At 36.9% G+C, this 18,456-nt stretch overlaps 1 protein-coding gene across 1 annotated transcript in view; it reads right to left on the reverse strand.

Annotated features, from left to right (window-relative positions):
• Window positions 1-262: 262 nt before the first annotated feature.
• CCDC83 (coiled-coil domain containing 83) overlaps window positions 263-18,456 on the reverse strand; it is a 59,132-nt gene continuing 40,938 nt past the window's right edge. The window contains exons 9-12 of the mRNA XM_081281789.1: window positions 7,789-7,910; window positions 4,758-4,837; window positions 4,056-4,255; window positions 263-1,445 (exon numbers count right to left, since the gene is read on the reverse strand). Of these exons, the coding sequence (XP_081137915.1) occupies window positions 1,284-1,445; window positions 4,056-4,255; window positions 4,758-4,837; window positions 7,789-7,910 (564 nt within the window). The 3' untranslated portion in view covers window positions 263-1,283. The remainder of the gene's footprint in view (window positions 1,446-4,055; window positions 4,256-4,757; window positions 4,838-7,788; window positions 7,911-18,456) is intronic.

Raw genomic sequence — 18,456 nt, forward strand, 5'->3', positions numbered from 1 at the left:
CTTATGATCACCCTATTGTCAACCTTTATTGTCCCTTACCTTCTCTCAACTGCCTATTCTTTTCTATCTCAGTGGTAGAGGGTTACATGTATATACAACTTCAAAAGGAATAATTTCATGTGAGATTGCAGAATAGCTGTGTGGAACAGGCATTGAGCTGGTGAAATTATATGGACATTAGAAAATGTGGAGGAATAGAAGAATAAATACCATCCACTTGAAAGAAGTACAAATGAAGAACCAGGCATCAGTCAAGGTCAGGTGCCAGTCAAGGCCACAGAGTAAAGGAAACTTTCAACAATGGTATTTGTTTACTATTGTTTCATGGGGCTACTTGGAAGATAGTAGAAAGGGACAGGAAAACTGAACACAATGGGGATTGAACAGACACTTAATGGTATTCAATTGGTGTTGGTACTTTGGGTACTACTCACCCCCCACCAGGGGAAACTGAATCAGTCGGTATTTTTTACTTTAGTGACTAAGGAGTGTGTTGTTAGCAGCATTTAAGATTGAGGAACTAGGAACTGTAACAAGAACACACAATTGTTCTTACCCAAAATGTTAATAATATCTCCCATTGATGACTGGAAGGGTTTATTTTTTACATCACTAAGGATTACAGAAACATGGCAGTTAGTGTTAGTACCGACTCTTGATGATCCAAGGAGTGCAATGTCACATTACATGTGGCTTATGGTACCTACAGAGGGAAGTGGTGATTGCCTTGTGTAGGGACTCAGCAGTTTGGACTCCATATAGTTGGTGAGGGGAAGATCCCCCTATTAATGGATTATTTAAAAAAATAAATAAACTCCCTCACTTACTTGTATCTAAATTTTTAATATTCATTATAAGTAGGGTTAAAGAATAGGCTTGAATTATAGACTGGCTTCTCAGCACCCTAACAAGGAAATATGTATAATCAATGCTATGCAAACCTTGAAATTTTTCTTAGAAACATTTCTAATTGATCTAGTTCATATTGGAGTCATAGGTTAATCAGTGAGTTTTTAAGTGGGAAGGAACCTCAAAGACCACTTTAAATTCAATGTCATGGTTCTCAGTACTTCAGTGTAGAAATACAAAGTGTACTTTGATTTTTGACATTAATGCTATGCAAATAAATGACTGAATACTTGAAATTTGATTTTAACTACAATTATAACCTTTAGAGATAAGTTTAAAAATGGACCAAAGTGTAACTAAGTAAAATGGGCAACTGGTTACTTCAACTCCCAAAGCATTTATAAGGAAAATTTTTTACTTTGCAACTTTCAGTCTTAGAGAAAAGACTTCATCATCTTATAAGTGATGCGGCTTTCTGGGTAACTGACGTCTTCAAAGAATTTGACTGGACTCTCCTTTTCTTGAAAATGAATAGACATTTTCTTGCTCTCCACACTCATGAGCTTCACGGACAGTGGGCCCAAGTTTACAAAATCCTATGATGAAGAAACACAAGAGGAGTAGTTATCTAGCAAGTTAATGTTGAAAGATTAGGTTTTCTATATTATAGTTGGCCTTTAACTGGCAGATTCCATAGCCCTCTGCATTATTACCTGAATGCTGTGTAACACATGAAATATGAAATCCATTATAAAAAAAGAAAACTCAATAAAAAACACTTTGTAAGTTTACATGCCTGGTAGGGCATAGTAGGTAAGTATCCGAAAAAGCAAAAGCAAGGCTGGTTTCTTGTCTCATAGGGAATTGAGGTAGGTGGGATACTGGCTAGAGGGGAAATCCACTGCAGGCTTTTAATTGGAAAAAGAGTGTTGGCCCTATATGCATAGCCCTCAACTGGCTAGGATATAGCCACAACAAACTTTTCTGTATTGTTCAAGAACCAAGGGGAAGATTCTGCAAATAATATTTTAAATATCCTAATGCTGGACAACTTTTCACATTCTTCACTGTTTTCCTGGGATATTTGGATATCATATAAATAAAACTTACCACATTTTGCCAAATTGGTCTAAGATGTCAATAAGCAGAATTAGAAAACTAGTTTATATGACATTCCATAGCTAACCCCAAACTCGGTTGAACCAGCTCGGGTACTACCCAACATTCTTTCCTCTTGGAAACCTCCCAACCCGTAACCCTTGCTTTTGAATTCCTTTAAAACTTCAGCAAACCTTTCCTGAGTGTCCATGTATCCAGTGCTGGGTTGCAATAACAAGCACATAGACCCGTCAGAGACACAGATACAGGAGATACATTTCCTCTTGTGTGGTAATTGTTGGTATTCTTATTTGTCTTCTATGAACCTCTAAGCAATTTGGGGGTTGTGCCTACTATACAGGCATCTTTGAGACTTTATTTTCCTGTTCTCCCGCTTAAATTTCCAAGCATCTAACAAGTACCTGGCATGAAATGAGGTTCTCAATATTTATTTGAATTAAGGTTGAATGAAAAAAAAGAAAGCAGTGTTTATTTCTCAAAAATGAGTAGAGTTGTATTTAGTTTTCAAAATATATAATTATAGAGCTAAGATAAATGTAAGATAGGAGGTCTACATGTTGCATACAGTGGCCATGGCAGTTTGTATGTACCACAAACTCATGAACAGTAAGAATGCCTTTGGGGCTGGGGTTGTAGCTCAGTGATTGAGTGCTTGCCTTGCATATGTGAGGCACTGGGTTTGATCCGCAGCACCACATTAAAAAATAAATAAAAGATATTGTATCTATCTATAACTAAAAAAATATGTTGTAAAAAATTTAAAAGAATGCCTTTGGAATTCTTTTTTGCCCCCCTATGCTGGGGATTGAGCCCAGGACCTTGTGCATAGTAGGTAAGCACTACCACTAAGCCATATCCCCAGCCACAAGCCCCAATTTGGGGATTGTATAGACAATTGTCCTCTAGCCTGAGATCATCATGATATACCAGAATTCATGATTTCAAGGTCCACATGGAGAAATTTGAATGGTAGACTAAAACGTCAATCTTTTTGATGGTGCTGGGAATCAAACCTAGGACCTAAAGCATGTGAGGCAAGTATTCTACCACCAAGCTGTTTCCTAAGCCCCTGAATTTTAGTCTTTAAATGATCACTTGATGGTAGCAAGGACTGAATTGTAATTACTTAAAATAAGGATTTATTTCATTTCTTCTGCTTTTTTGCATCCTTCTTTCTCCTACCAGACTTTAAATTCCAGAAGAACTTTTAAATTTTTGGTGGGACCAAGGAGGAAAATAGCAATAAATGAACATGAGGGTAACCGGAATATACCAAAAAGAGAACTTCAAATAAAAAGCCTTTATAATCTAGGCTTCAATTGATGGTATATGTGAAAATTTATGCTTTCCAAAGATGCCTAATGTATGTCCTACCCCACATGCTGTTCCTACAATGTGATGGTAACCCTCCCCCATGAAGATGTAACAGCTATGTTCCTTCTCCTTGATTGGAACATACATCAAGCAATAGAATATGATGGAAATGATAGTATATGATTTTCAAGGCTAAGTCATATAAAACATTGCAGGTTTTACCTTATGCTCACTGTAGGAGAAACCATACATCATAACAAAGGGATACTCGCACCCACTGGAGAGGCCCTTATTCAGAGGAACTAGGATGCCCAGTTTATCCAGCATCAACTTGTCAGCCATGTAAGTAATCCACCTCAGAAATGGATACTTCAGCCCTACCAACCCTTCAGCTTACTGTAGCCCTAGCTGACCGTGTACAACTGCCCAAGGGCCCAAGTGAGAATTATCCAGAAATGTACTTCCTGAATTCCTAACCAACAGAAACCCCAAAAGAGAATAAATATAGTTTTAAACTGGTAGGTTTGGGAATAATTCATTATGCAACATTAGATAACTTACATTGTATTCTAGTAATGGAGGTCTATAAATGAATATATGTAAGCAAGTTGGCCAAGGGTAGGAGCAAAAATAATATCCGATGAGAGATGTGAATGATGGGCCAGTTAGTAAGAATTGCAAATAGGATTCATTATACATGGTTTAAGATAATTTTCTCAGTTAATAAAACAGCTTTCTCCTAGTAATCAAAGTTGTGTTCTCATGAATCTTACCTTGAAATCCCGCTCATCTTCATATAGTAAATATTTCACATGAGAATCTCCAAACTCTGTGCATAAGGTGTCCTCTTCCCTTATCTTTAGATGCTGGTCATCTCTGATACCATCTTCATGACTGAGATGGAGAAGACTGCTCCCAAATGATGAGCTCAACATGTCTCCACTTTCTGTGGGTTGCTTTTTTGTCTTTTCTTCTAGGATGAATGCAAATAAATTACTTTATTTGACAAAAGCAAAATTATGACAAAGCAATACATCCTTTGTCACATTTTTAATTTGAAAGAGATTTGAGGATTAGAAAGGAAAAATTATGGATTAAAGTAAGGGAGGGCATTTTAAGGAACTCTTAAATTGTAATTCCTTCTGTTAGCTAATAAGTTACAGCGATCATTTGGGAATCTGTGGGTTGGCTAAATTGGGAACTATGTCAATATAGGCAATACCCCCTCACTGTTCATTACCATATTTTTAAGTCATTATGAAAGATGGTGAATTTGATTAGAAAGTGCCATGAAAGAGAGAGAGGAGACAGATTAGTTCAAGCATTATAAGGAGAGAAATCCAGAGGAGCTGGCCTGTATCTATTCCCTGAATAGCTCTTTTTTTGTGTGTAAGTTGCTGCCTATAATATATGCTTAATAGCTATTTATCTAATTAAAAGAAAAACATGTCAACACCATTGTGACAAAATAATACCTATAAATGGTTCTGCAGATTCCAAAGACTTTTCTTCAGGTGGCAATTCCTGCCCAGTTGCTTGAGTAAGATACAGTCTCCTAAAAGAACAAACAAGAAAAACAGTCTTTCAGTCAGTAAATATTGTATTATGTGCTCACTAATATCCATTTCTCTCCTGGGTGCTGGAGACACACAGAAAATAAACATAGGTACAGGGCACAGTGGGTGATATATAGTCCTACAGTATTTTAGAATAATTGTTTGTACCAAGATGGGTCATTGGCATAGTGTGAGAATGCTGGGGAGCAGAAAGACTGAAGCAGCATCTGAGTTAACCTTAGGGGATAGGGAAGGATTCCTGGAGGAGACAAAACCTCAGCTGAGTCTTGAAGAACCAGAAGTTCACCAGGGAAGAGCTGGGAGTGAGGGAAGAGCATTCTAAGATAGGGAAATAGCACATTTAAAGTTCCAGAAACAAGAATAAACATGACACCAGTTAGGTTGCTGTTGTTGTAATGCAGGTGAGGAATGACAGTGGCCTAAATGTGATGGATTTGAGATGAAGACAACCATTGGAACCCAAGATGCCATCTGGGTCCTGGCTTTCCCTGAGTTACATGTTTTGGCTACAAGCCCAGCAAATTGAACTATCAAGTGTTGCTGCCCTATAGTGGTACAGAAGTGACAATAAAAATAATTGTTAAGAGAGAGAAAGCTATATTTATAAAGGTTATGATATTTAGTAAGGTCTTAATTATTTGAAATGGTAAAGTCAGGAAACAATTCTATAGCCTCAGACATATCTGTCTATAGGTCAGAGCTAAATGTGAAATCAATCTACTAAATTGTCTTTATGTTTTAAATATGAACACATTGTATGTAACAGTATTTGCTGGAGCCATAAGTGTCTGGATGATACTTTATTTATGTTCTTTAACTGAAAGCCCCTAATTTAAGGGATTTACTTTAGTTGCTGTGATGTAAGTATAAGGGATTTGCACATCTGCCAGGATCTCATTGCCTCATGCTCTTTTCAGGCAGATCTCATGGAAATGCCATATAGAGCTTTCAAGGAATAATATTTTCTTATTGAAAATTCAGGGGGCATTCTGAAAAGGAGAGCACAGAGAGGTGCAGCAGCATATGCTCATCAATTCATTGATTTCATATTTTCCAACTTAGAAGCAAGACTTAGAAGCAAGAATTCCATGTTTCTCACTAAAGAAAACAAATCCCTAATACATTGGTGAACAATGTGGATTATACTAAAGATTTTCATGGAGTAGACAGAGAATAGAGTTAAATTGTACATTACATAGCAAAAAAAAGTTAATGAAAATCCACATTAAATGTTTCACATCTGAACTGGTAACGTAGGTCAGTGGCAGAGCACTTGGCCTAGCATGTGCAAATAAAGCCCTGGGTTTGAGCTCCAGCACTGAAAAAAAACAAAAAAAACCATATCCCTTTCTGTCCTTGCCAAGTCCTCTGCAGTCAATGAAAGAATTCTGTCTGTTATGATTATTACTAACTTCATATCAATGTCAGCACCAAATCAAATATACTAAACTAGGTTTACTGAAGCAGAAAAGTAGAGCTGGCCATTTAGAAGGTAGCTCCCTCCTAAGGTTGGCCAATTCAGAAAACAGGAAAGTTAACAACAGGTCTAACAGTGGTTAGAAGCCACACACTTGCAATAGATGGCAGAGATTAAACCTGATCACAAAGAAGCCAGCAAGCAGCAGCAGCAAAGGATTAGAGGAAGGACAGGAATATTGAGCTAAGAGACCTGATTACAGAAGCATTGCCTACTAGAGAGCAGACAGGCACTATTTACCCCTTAGGGGCTCTCCAGGGCATCAGTGCAAGAGACTGGAAGTACAGATGTCTAGTAATCAATTCATTCAGCCTCACCATCTACATCATCTACATTGGTATCTACTCTTCCAGGAGCAGCAAACAATTGTGGAAGGGAGGCAAGTGGCTTCTTCTCTATCTTCTCCTATACAGCTTTCAGCCTTTAAAGGAATTACACTATCTCCCAATTTCTTTAATCTTATATCCATATACCCATAGCTTAGCCTGGAAAATAAGGAACCCACAACTTGCCTGTATCTACCTTTCTTGGAACACAATAGGAAGTTTGTAATAACAAATACTTCATCATGTATCAGATGGTATTTTTTCCATGTCACACAGCATTGGGAAATACTTGGGAGAAAATTTTTTCTTGGCTTTTCTATTGTATTCAGCTTAATGCCAAATTCCTAGATCTAAATATTTATTTCCCATACTCACACATGTATACCCATTTATGTGATTTTCCTTCTCTTCCTAAACATGCTACAATTCAGATTACTTCTTGTTTCTGACTATCCAAATAATAAAAGAATAAAAGTTACTTTTGATTTTAATTTCATATTCCAGGGTCTCTTTTTTTTGTCAGGTAAGAAAAAAATCGCTAACTTAAAACACTAACTATATATATTATATACATACATACATACATATATACATATATATTTGGTTTCTCTGGTACAAGAACAAATGTGACTTGGAATGCTAGTCTGTTTTCTTCACTTCCAAAGTAGTTTGACTATTTTGTCAGAGGAAATAATTCTGAGATAACCAGAAGGCCAGAACACTTCGAAAAAGCTTAGAGAAAGTTGGTTTTCCCCTCACCCCTCTCTGTGCTAACCCTATACCTCATACATTTTCTGCTGCTCTGTTTAATTCTACCTTTAATTCTTTACCATTTTTGTGGCTGTGTAGGATTCTGAAGGTTGACAGTTGTGATATTCATGGTTGTGTTATTGTGACTATAATGCATTGGTAGAAAAAATAAGTCAAAGTTTACGCTGTACCAATCAATGGTCAATAGTGATAATCCTATACCCTCATTGTGGCCATTTTGTGAGTTATTCTCTTTTTGATTATTGCAATCTGACTGAAGCACTGAAATTTTAAATTATCTTTTAAAAAAACAGAACTTTTTTTACAGATGACAAATGTTTACCAAATAATTTCTAGATATGTTAATGACTTTCACCTGGGTATTTTAAGATCCACAAGTCTACAGTTGAACAGTTGATCAATAAGCACCAAATTTTCTTCTTCCAGTTCTTGAATAATATTTTCTAATTCTTCAACTTCCTTCCTGCGAATTGCAATCTGTTGTCAGAAGAAGAGAATGGGTATTGGTACTTATTGATTTAGATCTATAAAGACTTCTATAGCAAATTTAATTCCTGAAAGTGCATGTGCCTAAGGAGTAGCTCTATCAGTTATTATTTATTGCTGGGTTTGCTTTATCCTTCCTCTGTAAGAAGGAATAGGTAGGACTCTTTTCTAGGTCATTATCAGAAACTGTTTCATTGTTAGGTGGCTCTTACAGGAAGCAGAATTTGTTCTTTTCTACCTTTAGAAATACTGCTGAATTTATATAAAAGCTAGAGGCAGAGATTAATAAGAAAAGAAAACTAGATGAAAATCTATCTAAGGGTAATTATAAACAATACAATGAAAACACTGGGGGGAAATGCTATATTATAGTATTTAAAAAAAAGAAGCAGCAGCACAGACCTTTCTATTAGACCCCATAAAACAATTATGTTCTAAGTGCTGGGGTAGTTCTGGAAAATGGCAGGTAGATGAAATACTATTTGTTCATTCATTCATTCAATTTTTTATATGCCTACTATGTGCCAAAAACAATATTATGCTTTGGAAACAAATGAACAACAAGATAACAATAGCTTTCTTAGGATCTCTTAGCCTAGTGAGAAAATGGAGATAAAAATAGAAATCAATGTGATAAAACCATAATGGAAGCTTTCCTGCTGCTGTGGGAGGAGAGAGAGATGAACACTATTTCTGTCAGGTGTCCAGATAGGGAGAATTCATAGAAGAGATAATATCTAATCCAGATCTTGAAAGCCCAGTAGAGATCCCTCAGGCAGATGCAAGAAGTTGCTTTCTAGGTAGAAGGAACAACATATGTAAAGGCACAGTTATTTTGATGTGGATACATGCAAAGCGGCAGCAGAGAGAAGCAGGAGAGGAAGTGGACAATCAGGGTCAAATAAAGCTAATGAGCCTGGGTTTTATCCTCTAGGTGATGGCAGGTAATGCTAGACACAACAAGCTTAGTTAATGTTTACTGAAGAAATAAAATATGAATAAAAGTTGGCAGTTCTGTTGATTGAATTTTCATCAGTCCTTAAGAAGTATATTTTGGTAAATTTTGACTAAAGAAGGCTTGATAATGGTAAGAATATATCAAGGAGTGTTATTAGATAGAACCCCCAACTCACATCTCTGCCACTGAAAGCAGTTTGAGCAATATAGAAGAAGACCTATAGCAATATAAATCTTCATGGGGAAGGATCAGAAAGATAGAAGAATTAGAACTAAGAGTATACAATAGAAAGTGGTAGGCTGATGAGGATAGTAGGAGGACAAATAGGAGGCAGTAATGCAAGTTTGAGGGAATGAGTTGAAACAATGAAGGCGCAGAATTTAGATTCACTATTTCTTGTCAAAAGTTGCAGAGAATAGAACTCAGATGAGTACATGGAAGAAAATAACTAACACATTCTGCTTTGTTACTGGGATCTAATTGTATTTTAAAATCTTGAAGCATTTGATATATTTCCACATGCATAGTTCTATCACTCAAGTCATTTATTAAATATATGAAATCTTGTGTAGACAAGATTCTGAGCTATAAGTAGAAAGATACAAAGGTAAGTCATGTCTCCTTCCCTCAAGATAGTTTATAATCCCATAAACAAAATCACAAATAGTTATAAAGTAATACCAGTGTCACAGAAAAGGCTCAAACACTGTTGGTGGCTTTGAGTTAGAAAGAAAAGCATATGTTATTTCCTGCATGAAACAATTTAGCAAAATCATTTAAATTCATAATACAAAATTACAAAGCCAGATGTTGGTATTCAAGGATCTCATATGTTGAGAAATAATTAACTTGATTATAAGCTTGAATGCATTAAGGAGAAGTTTATGATTTTCAAATGTCAAAGAATAAGAAACAAATTAGAGTTAGAGGTTGTAAGCAGAGAAAAATACTAGCACATTTGGAAATGTTTGACCTAAGGGCTTGGCATGTTTGGGAGGTAACACACATAGTTCTTGGTCTCTTTCCAAAGTTGGGAATGAGATCCTTTCTTGAGAGTTACATCCAGCTTTTCAGGCTAAAGATATCCACAATATCATCTTCCCCTTTAAAGTTCTCAGTAATGTTCTCATCAATTGCTTTCTCCCTCTCTGCCTTTTAAAATATTAGGAAAATTTAAACTGGTTCCTCTTCACAGTCATATAAGTACCTTTAGATTTCTGGGATAAGACAGTGAAAAGGAGGAAAAAGTGAAATACTACTTGTCCCCAAATACCTAAGAAATGTAAATAGAAATTAGAAATTGAGAAAGATAATTTAGTTAAAATTATTATATAAGTCAGGGACCTAGAAGATCTACTTAAGCTGATGTCTCTTCATACTTGACATTCTGATTGCTAACTCCCTAGAATTCCTCTGTCTCGTTTCTCTGGCTTTTCATTTGTTAAATTAGTCCAAGTTGTTAGAAAATTCCAATTCTCATTTTCCTCTTAAGTATGTTAAATAAAGCCTGATAATGAAAATCGTGCAGTAGAGCATCTCTGTATCCTTCCCAGAGATCTAAGGTTTTGGTTATTTTGTAAAAATAGTTAATTGGAAAGATGTTTCCAGAAGTTCCATTATTAAATATCTTTTGTTACTCATTCTAAACCTTCCTCAAAGAAATTTACATACATTTTGTTCTGTTTCCAATTTTTAATTCTTATGATAATATTTTAACTGGAAATAGTTTTCATTAATCTTTTGAATAAATTTAATAATACTAAAATGAGTAATTATTGAACTAATGAGAAATTAAATCTATTGAATTTTCTTATAATGATTTGTCCTTTATTACCAATCTCTTTTTGTTGGTGATTCAATTAAACTTGATATTTTTCTCTTTTATTTCCATTGAATTTTGAAAAGGAAAAAATATTTAAAAAGTAAAACATAATTTGTGACTTTAGCAGAAAGAGCCAAGGCACCAATCCTTTCTTATCAAATATAAATTTTGTAGTAATTTCCCCTAAGCCTAAAATCTATAACATCTTATGAGTTGCATAATTATTATTATAGGATCATGCTGTCATATTTTAAAAAATTGTAAGAAGTAAATTTATCCCTAATATACTCTTTAATTATTAAGCCCACCTTGATTTATTTTTAAATTATTGATACCTTGCTTTAAACTGGAGAGTTATTCTGATGAGTTTTGGGGGGATAGTATGAATTTCTATTCATCACAATTTTATCTTTGTTTTATTTACTTATTTACTTGGGTACTAGGGATTGAACCACTGGATTACATCCCTAGTCCTTTTTATTTTTTATTTTGAAACATGATCTTGCTAAGTTCCCCAGGATGTTTTTGAACTTGGTTCAATCTAAACCAATCTCCTGCCGCAGCTTTCTGAGTAGCTGGGATTAGGCATGTGCCAGCACACCTGACTCACCATGACTTTATAAAGGAATTTTAAAGATAGTTGTAAGTACTATAGAAAGCATATAAATTGTTTTAATTCCTTGTTTCCTAGACTCACTAACTACTTGGTGAAATAGAGGATAAGGAAAAGGAAAGAGGAGAAGCTGACAGATGGTAGAAAAGGAAACATAGAAAAAGAAAATTTAAGGATGAATTTAGTAAGTCCTGCCATGGGTATGTTGAATTTGAAAGGCCTTTGGAATATCTACCTGGGAATATTTGGCAGACAAATACAAATGTGGGTTCAGAGCTGAGAGTACACATAAGTTAGTGCTGAAGATATACATTCAAGAATCACGAAAGATTAGCTTACTAAAACCTGTGTGTAGTTTGAAGTGAATTTTCTCAAAAAGTACTGATTTTGGTTTTATAGATAGCAATTAAAAACAGGCTAGGTGGTTACCTTGTCTGTATGTAAAGGAAATTTCAGGGAACAGAAGGGCTATTGAAGGCCAAGTTACCACCATCTCCAGAATCCAGAAACACTCAGGCTGTTCAAGAGTTCAGTGAATCTGTTACCCACAAGGTAGAGTCTAACCTGCCTATATGCAAAGCAGGGCCTGACTGATTTCTGGAGAACATGCTTCCTGGCACCTCTGAACTGACGGAGAACCTGGAATGGAGTGTTTTTAAGCAGAAGACTGACACAATCAGGTTTATGTTTTAGAAAGGTATCTCTAGGGTAGTGTGAAGAAGAAAGGGGAAGTGTCTAGTCCAGAGGGAGGAAAATCAGGTAAGATGCAATTGAAAGATCTGTGTAAAAGATAATGGATCTGTACTAGGGCAATGGAAAAAAAGGAAAGGCGAGGTGGTCACAAACCTGATCTGCTGGAATGAAGAGGCATTCTGCATATCGGAAGAGAAGAGGACATTTCTAAGGCACTCCCAAGTTTCTGGCTTGGGTAACTGGATAATGGTGGGATCCTCAACAAGGACAGATAGCATGAGGAGGGTGTTTGTGGCAAGGGGGAAGATGAATTCAATTTAGAGATTGGAGATGTCTGTGATGCATTTAGGTGGAGTTGCACAGCTGGTTGTGGATAATGTGGTTCTGGGGCCTAGAAGTGAGAACAGTTTCAATCTGGATGCTTTTTAGGCCTGCAAAACAATTATCTCAAGACATTTCTTCTGTGGTGTACTGGGAATTACATTGTTTCCTGTTTTCTCTTGCTTAGTTTACAGTCTAGTTTTGCCGAAGTGCATTGTTTAAGTAAATTCCTGAGGAAGATTGAGAGAGAAATATTTTGAGCTCTTGCATTTCTGAAAACAGCTTTATTTTGCCCTTAATCTAGCTTAGCTGAGTATATAATACCAATTTGAAAATAATTTTCCATCTGCACTTTGCCATTGAAAAATCAAATGCCATTTGGTTCTTATTCCTCTGCAGTTAATTTCCTCTCCACCCCTTCAACCTTCTGCCAGAACAGAAACCTTTAGGATTTTCCTTTTGTTCTTGATGTTCTGAAAACTCTTGTCCTTTTCAGCACCCAGAAAATTTCTATTATTTCATTCATAATTTTGTTTCCTTTACTTTTTAATTTCTGGAATTGGTCCTTGGATATTGTACATCTTACATTAGTACTCTATGTCTTATCCACCACCATTTTTCTTTTTCTTTTCTTTTTTTTTTTTTTTTTTTTGCTATTGGGAATTGAACCCAGGGGCATTAACTACTGAGCCACATTCTCAGTCCCCTTTCATTTTTTTGAGACAGGGTTGTGCTAAGTTGCTTAGGACCTCTATAAGTTGCTGAGGCTGGTCTTGAACTTGCAGTCCTCCTACCTCAGCCTCCCAGTTGCTGGGACTACAGGTATGCACCATTGCACCTAGTTTGTCTTTCCTGTTATGAAAGATTGTTCTGTTTCCTACTTTATATTTGATTATTTTTGCCTTAAAGTATCTCATTTTCTAAATAAAATACATTATCAGATTTTTTTTACAGTAAAAAAAGATATTTTTATTCCTTGAATTATTTTCTACCTTTCTCAGGGACAGTTTTTTTATTTATTTTTTTTTATTTTTTAGTTTTCAGCAGACACAACATCTTTGTTTGTATGTGGTGCTGAGGATCGAACCTGGGCCGCACGCATGCCAGACGAGCGCGCTACCGCTTGAGCCACATCCCCAGCCCTCTCAGGGACAGTTTTTATTGTTTGTTTTCTACTTTGTTAATGTTAGTTCATTTGGTTCTTCTCTTCTGTTGTGTTGGTTGTATTCATATGCTTAAAGGTCCTTGGTTGTTTATTCATATTTAAGAAAGGTTTGGGGGAATGAAGTGGATGTTCTCTACCACTGTATTTTGTAGTCTGTTTTCATAACAGATTTTTCCTCTGAATGGGAGCATGGACTCAGGACTCAGTTTATGGAACATCAGGGTAGGTGGACTGATAAACTTTATTCTGGGATGAAAGGCAAGAATAGGATATTAGATTGTGAACTTTTTTTTTCTTCGTTCATGTCTTTTATTAACTCATACACGTTATTTGTTTTCTGGGTTGTTGAAGCAGTAAGTCAGACAGTACCTGCCATAATAAAGTCTGTCAAAGTAGCTGGCCATAAGAACCCAGCACCACCTTCACCCCTGGTGAAGGTGACTTATTTTGCCATTTTCATCCACCTTTCAGTATTTCAGGACAGCCAACTGAACCTTTCTTCTGTTTATTATTGTTTTTCTTAGCACCACCACAAAGCCTTAGCCCAAGATGGAGGGTAGACTCCTTCTGAATGTTGTAGTCAGATAAATACACCCATCTTCCATTTACTTACCAGAAAAGATTAGTCTTTGCTGATTGGGAGGAATTCCTTCCTTATCTTAGATCTTGGCTTTTACATTTTCTATAGTATCCAGTGGTTCAACCTCAAGCATGATGGTCTTCCCAATAAGGGTTTTAATGAAAATCTGCATCTCAGTGGCAGTTCCACCTCAGATGGTGGATTGGAAAGCTACATTGCAGACTCTTAAATGCCATGATAGGAAGAATTTTTTTTGCATAGAAATGTCTAATGTCTACATTAGAAACCTTAGCTGTTTTCAGATAATTCTCAGTGTTCTCAGAGGAGAGCCTTCAGTAGCAGGTCCTGGTGGATGCTTGCTGATGCAGATCATCATGTAACTCTTGTTTTCTACTTCAGTTCCCATCCCTACCATTCATAGTATACACAGACTCCAAGCAGAGAATCCCTCAGGTTTCCAGAAGCTAACTGAGTTTTGCACATTCTCTGTAGCACTCTTTAACATCTGGACCAAATGTTATTGCCAGTTTTATTCAACATGCTTTCATATCTGCTTTTTGTCTTCCAGACAATTGTTGGAACATCACTTTCGAAAGGATCTTTTTTGTATTTCTATCGTTTCATTTCAGTGGACCCTCGGGAAAGACAGGATGTAGTATATCACCTTTTTTAAAATTGTAGATGGACACAATACCTTTTTATTTTATTCATTTATCATTATTTTTTAATGCCATGCTGAGGATTGAACCCAGTGCTTCACACATGCCAGGCAAGTGCTCTTACCACTGAGCTACAACTCTAGCCCATATCATCTTAAACCACAACATAAACAATTTACAAAGGTTTTCACATAACTTTTCCTTCATCCAGGATCTCAGCCATATATGTAATTCATCATTCAATAATGTGACTATATTCATTAACATTCTTCATTCAATAGCTAATAAGCCCAGATTATTTATCAGGTGCCATAGATAGATAACTGAAAAAACAGCCAGCTCTATTTATTAAGGACACAATGGGTAAACAGACAATTTCAACATATTTAACAAGAATTCAATAAAACTAAAGAACATTGGGGGAGGATCACTCAAGACTTCCTGAGGGAATTAAAAATGATTCACAAGGAAATTAGTCATCAAAGTCTGTCCCTATGGGCTGGGGTTGTGGCTTAGCAGTAGAGTGTTCACCTAGCATGTGTGAGGCCCTGGGTTCAATCCTCAGCACCACATAAAAATAAATAAAGATGTCCAGAGATCCAACATGGCGGCGGGCGCAGAAAGATCAAGTCTCTGACCTCTTCAGCTGCGCGGGCATAGGGAGTCGTAAACTGTCTAAATGCTGTTTGCTCAGGATCACTAGGCAATGCTGAGCTGACGTGGATCTGGGGCAAACAGTCTGGGCCTCTCAGAACACACACCGAGCCAGGATCGGCTGAATTCAAGCTCCCGTTCGCCTGCTTCTCACAGACAAACTGCTATGACTCAGCACTAAACGATCCCACTGAAACAACTGGTCAGCCCTTCTGAACCTACGGAGGTTAATGCCAACTGAGACTTCATAGGAAGTGGCCACAGGATTGAAACGGGGCTTGGGAGAGCCAGTCAGGACCCACCTGTTGCATTTGTCACCCGGAAAAGGGAACAAACTGTCGCCATTTGCATGGGATACCACCATGGCAGAGAACTGACGTCACCAGACTGCGGCGGAGGAGATAACTTCATTGAAATCAGCGGCGACAGGTGTGTAACCCCCTAGCCTTCCCTCTCCACACATCTAGGAAACCTTAAGGGCCCCTCCCAGCTCTCCCGTGAGCGCAATAGCCAGACTGAGGGAATCAGGAGTGGCGTGGGACCCGCGACACGGAACTGCCGGTTACCGCTCCCACCAGTGCTGACAACTGAGGTCTCTTGCACCAGCTACCGGGGGCGTGGCTACCGGAGGGCAAGCAAAATTTGCTGAGGGTTCTCAGCCCCAAGCTCTACAAACTTATGGTCTGAGGGAATGGCAAACAGGGAGAGTGTGCCCAGTCGTTCATGAAAATAGGGCTCCCAGGAGCAGCAGACCTGGCATGTAGCCAGTATCGTGGTGAGCATCACCAGTGAGCAGGGCCTGGCTTGAGGAAAAGTGGGGAAGTGACTAGACACAAGAGAAGGCCCTAGGCACTCAGGATTGGAAACCCGCCCAGTCTGGGAGGAGGAGCTGCTGCACAGTGATTGGTTCCCGCGTATTGAGAGGAGAAGCTTGGCCCAGTGGGCACAGCTCCACCTACTGGAAGAGAAGTTAATCAAACTCTAAGACTGCATTTATTAATTTTTTTTCATTTTCATTTTTTTGTTGTTTTTTAAATTTTTAAAAAATTTTTTGTATTATTTTTTTAATTTTAATTTTTATTTTTTCATTATTATTATTTTTTCTTTTTTTATTTTCTATTTTTTTCTTTTGTCTTTTCATTTCTTTTCAATTTCCTTATTCCCCCTTCCTTGAATTCTACCTGCTTACTCTCATTCTCTTTAGTGACTTCTTCCCTTCCCCTTCTAATACCTATCCTCCCAAGCATCAAATAAATTTATAGGAGTAAACAGTAACTCAGCAGTCAAACAGAACAAGAAGTAACATGAGCACCATGAAAAAGCAAGGAAGAAAAGGAGTACAAACAATGCAGGACAGCCTAAATATTCAGGAGGACCTAGAGGCATCAGAAAAATGGTTAAATAAAGAACTCAAGGAATATCTTAGACAGATGGAATGGAACCTTAAAGAGGATATGAGACAGCAAATCCAAACAGTGAAAGAACACATTGAAAATGAATTACATAAACAGATAAAAGAAGAAGTTAAGCATCTTTATCAGGAGATAGAGATTATTTAAAAAAATCAAACAATAATTCTAGAAATGAAGGAAACTATAAACCAAATTAAAACCTCAAATGAGAGTATCACTAACAGAGTGGAGCAAGTAGAAGCCAGAACGTCAGATAATGAAGACAAAATATGTCATCTTGAAAAGAGTCTAGCCAACTCAGACAGGCTGGTAAAAAATCATGAGAAAAACATCCAGGAGATATGGGATAACATTAAAAAAAACAAACTTAAGAGTCATTGGGATAGAGGAAGGTATAGAGGTTCAAACCAAGGGAATGAGCAACCTGCTGAATGAAATAATTATAGAAAACGTTCCAGAAATAAAAAAGGAAACAGATATACAAATTGTAGATGCATACAGGACACCGAGCACACAAAATCACAGTAGACCAACGCCAAGACACATTGTTATGAAGATATCCAATATACAGAACGAAGAGAAAATATTAAAAGCTACAAGAGAAAGGAGGCAGATTACATTCAGGGGTAAACCAATAAGATTAACAATGGATTTTTCATCACAGACGCTGAAAGCGAGAAGATCCTGGAACAACGTATTTCCAACACTGAAAGACAATGGATGCCAACTAAGAATTCTGTATCCAGCAAAATTAGGCTTCAGGTATGACAACAAAATAAAAATCTTTCATGATAAACAAAAGTTAAAAGAATTTGCAGCCAGAAAACCAGCATTGCAAAACATCTTGAGCAAAACACTACATGAGGAAGAAATGAAAAAACAATAACCAAAACCATCAGTGGGAAGTGCCTCAGTAAAGACCGAGGGCGGGGGGAAAGCTAATCATGGAGAAACAAACTAAATTTAAAAAAAAGATAAATAATCAAACTTGGCTGGAAGTACAAACCATAGATTAATAGTTACTCTAAACGTTAATGGCTTAAACTCTCCAATAAAGCGACATAGTCTGGTAACATGGATTAAAAAAACAAATCCAACAATATGCTGCCTCCACATCTGATTGGAAAAGACATACACAGGCTGAAGGTGAAAGGTTGGGAAAAAATATACCACGCACACGGTCCTCGTAAGCAAGCAGGGGTGGCCATCCTCATATCGAATAAAATCGACTTCAAGACTAAGTTAATCAAAAGGGATAAGGAAGGACATTATATACTGTTAAAAGGAACCATTCAACAACAAGACATAACAATTATCAATATTTATGCACCAAATAATGGTGTTGCGATGTTCATAAAACAAATTCTCCTCAAGTTCAAGAATTAAATAGACCACAACACAATAATTATGGGTGACTTCAACACACCTCTCTCACCATTAGACAGATCCTCCAAACAAAAGTTGAATGAAGAAACTATAGAACTCAATATCACAATCAATAACCTAGACTTAACTGACATATATAGAATATATCAACCATCATCATGTGGATATACTTTTTTTTCTCAGCAGCACATGGATCCTTCTCAAAAATAGACCATATATTATGCCATAGGGCAACCCTCAGTAAATATAAAGGGGTGGAGATAATACCATGCAT

The sequence above is a fragment of the Spermophilus citellus genome, assembly GCF_964194105.1.
Source record: "Spermophilus citellus genome assembly, chromosome: 2".
Classification (NCBI taxonomy): Eukaryota; Metazoa; Chordata; class Mammalia; order Rodentia; family Sciuridae; genus Spermophilus; species Spermophilus citellus.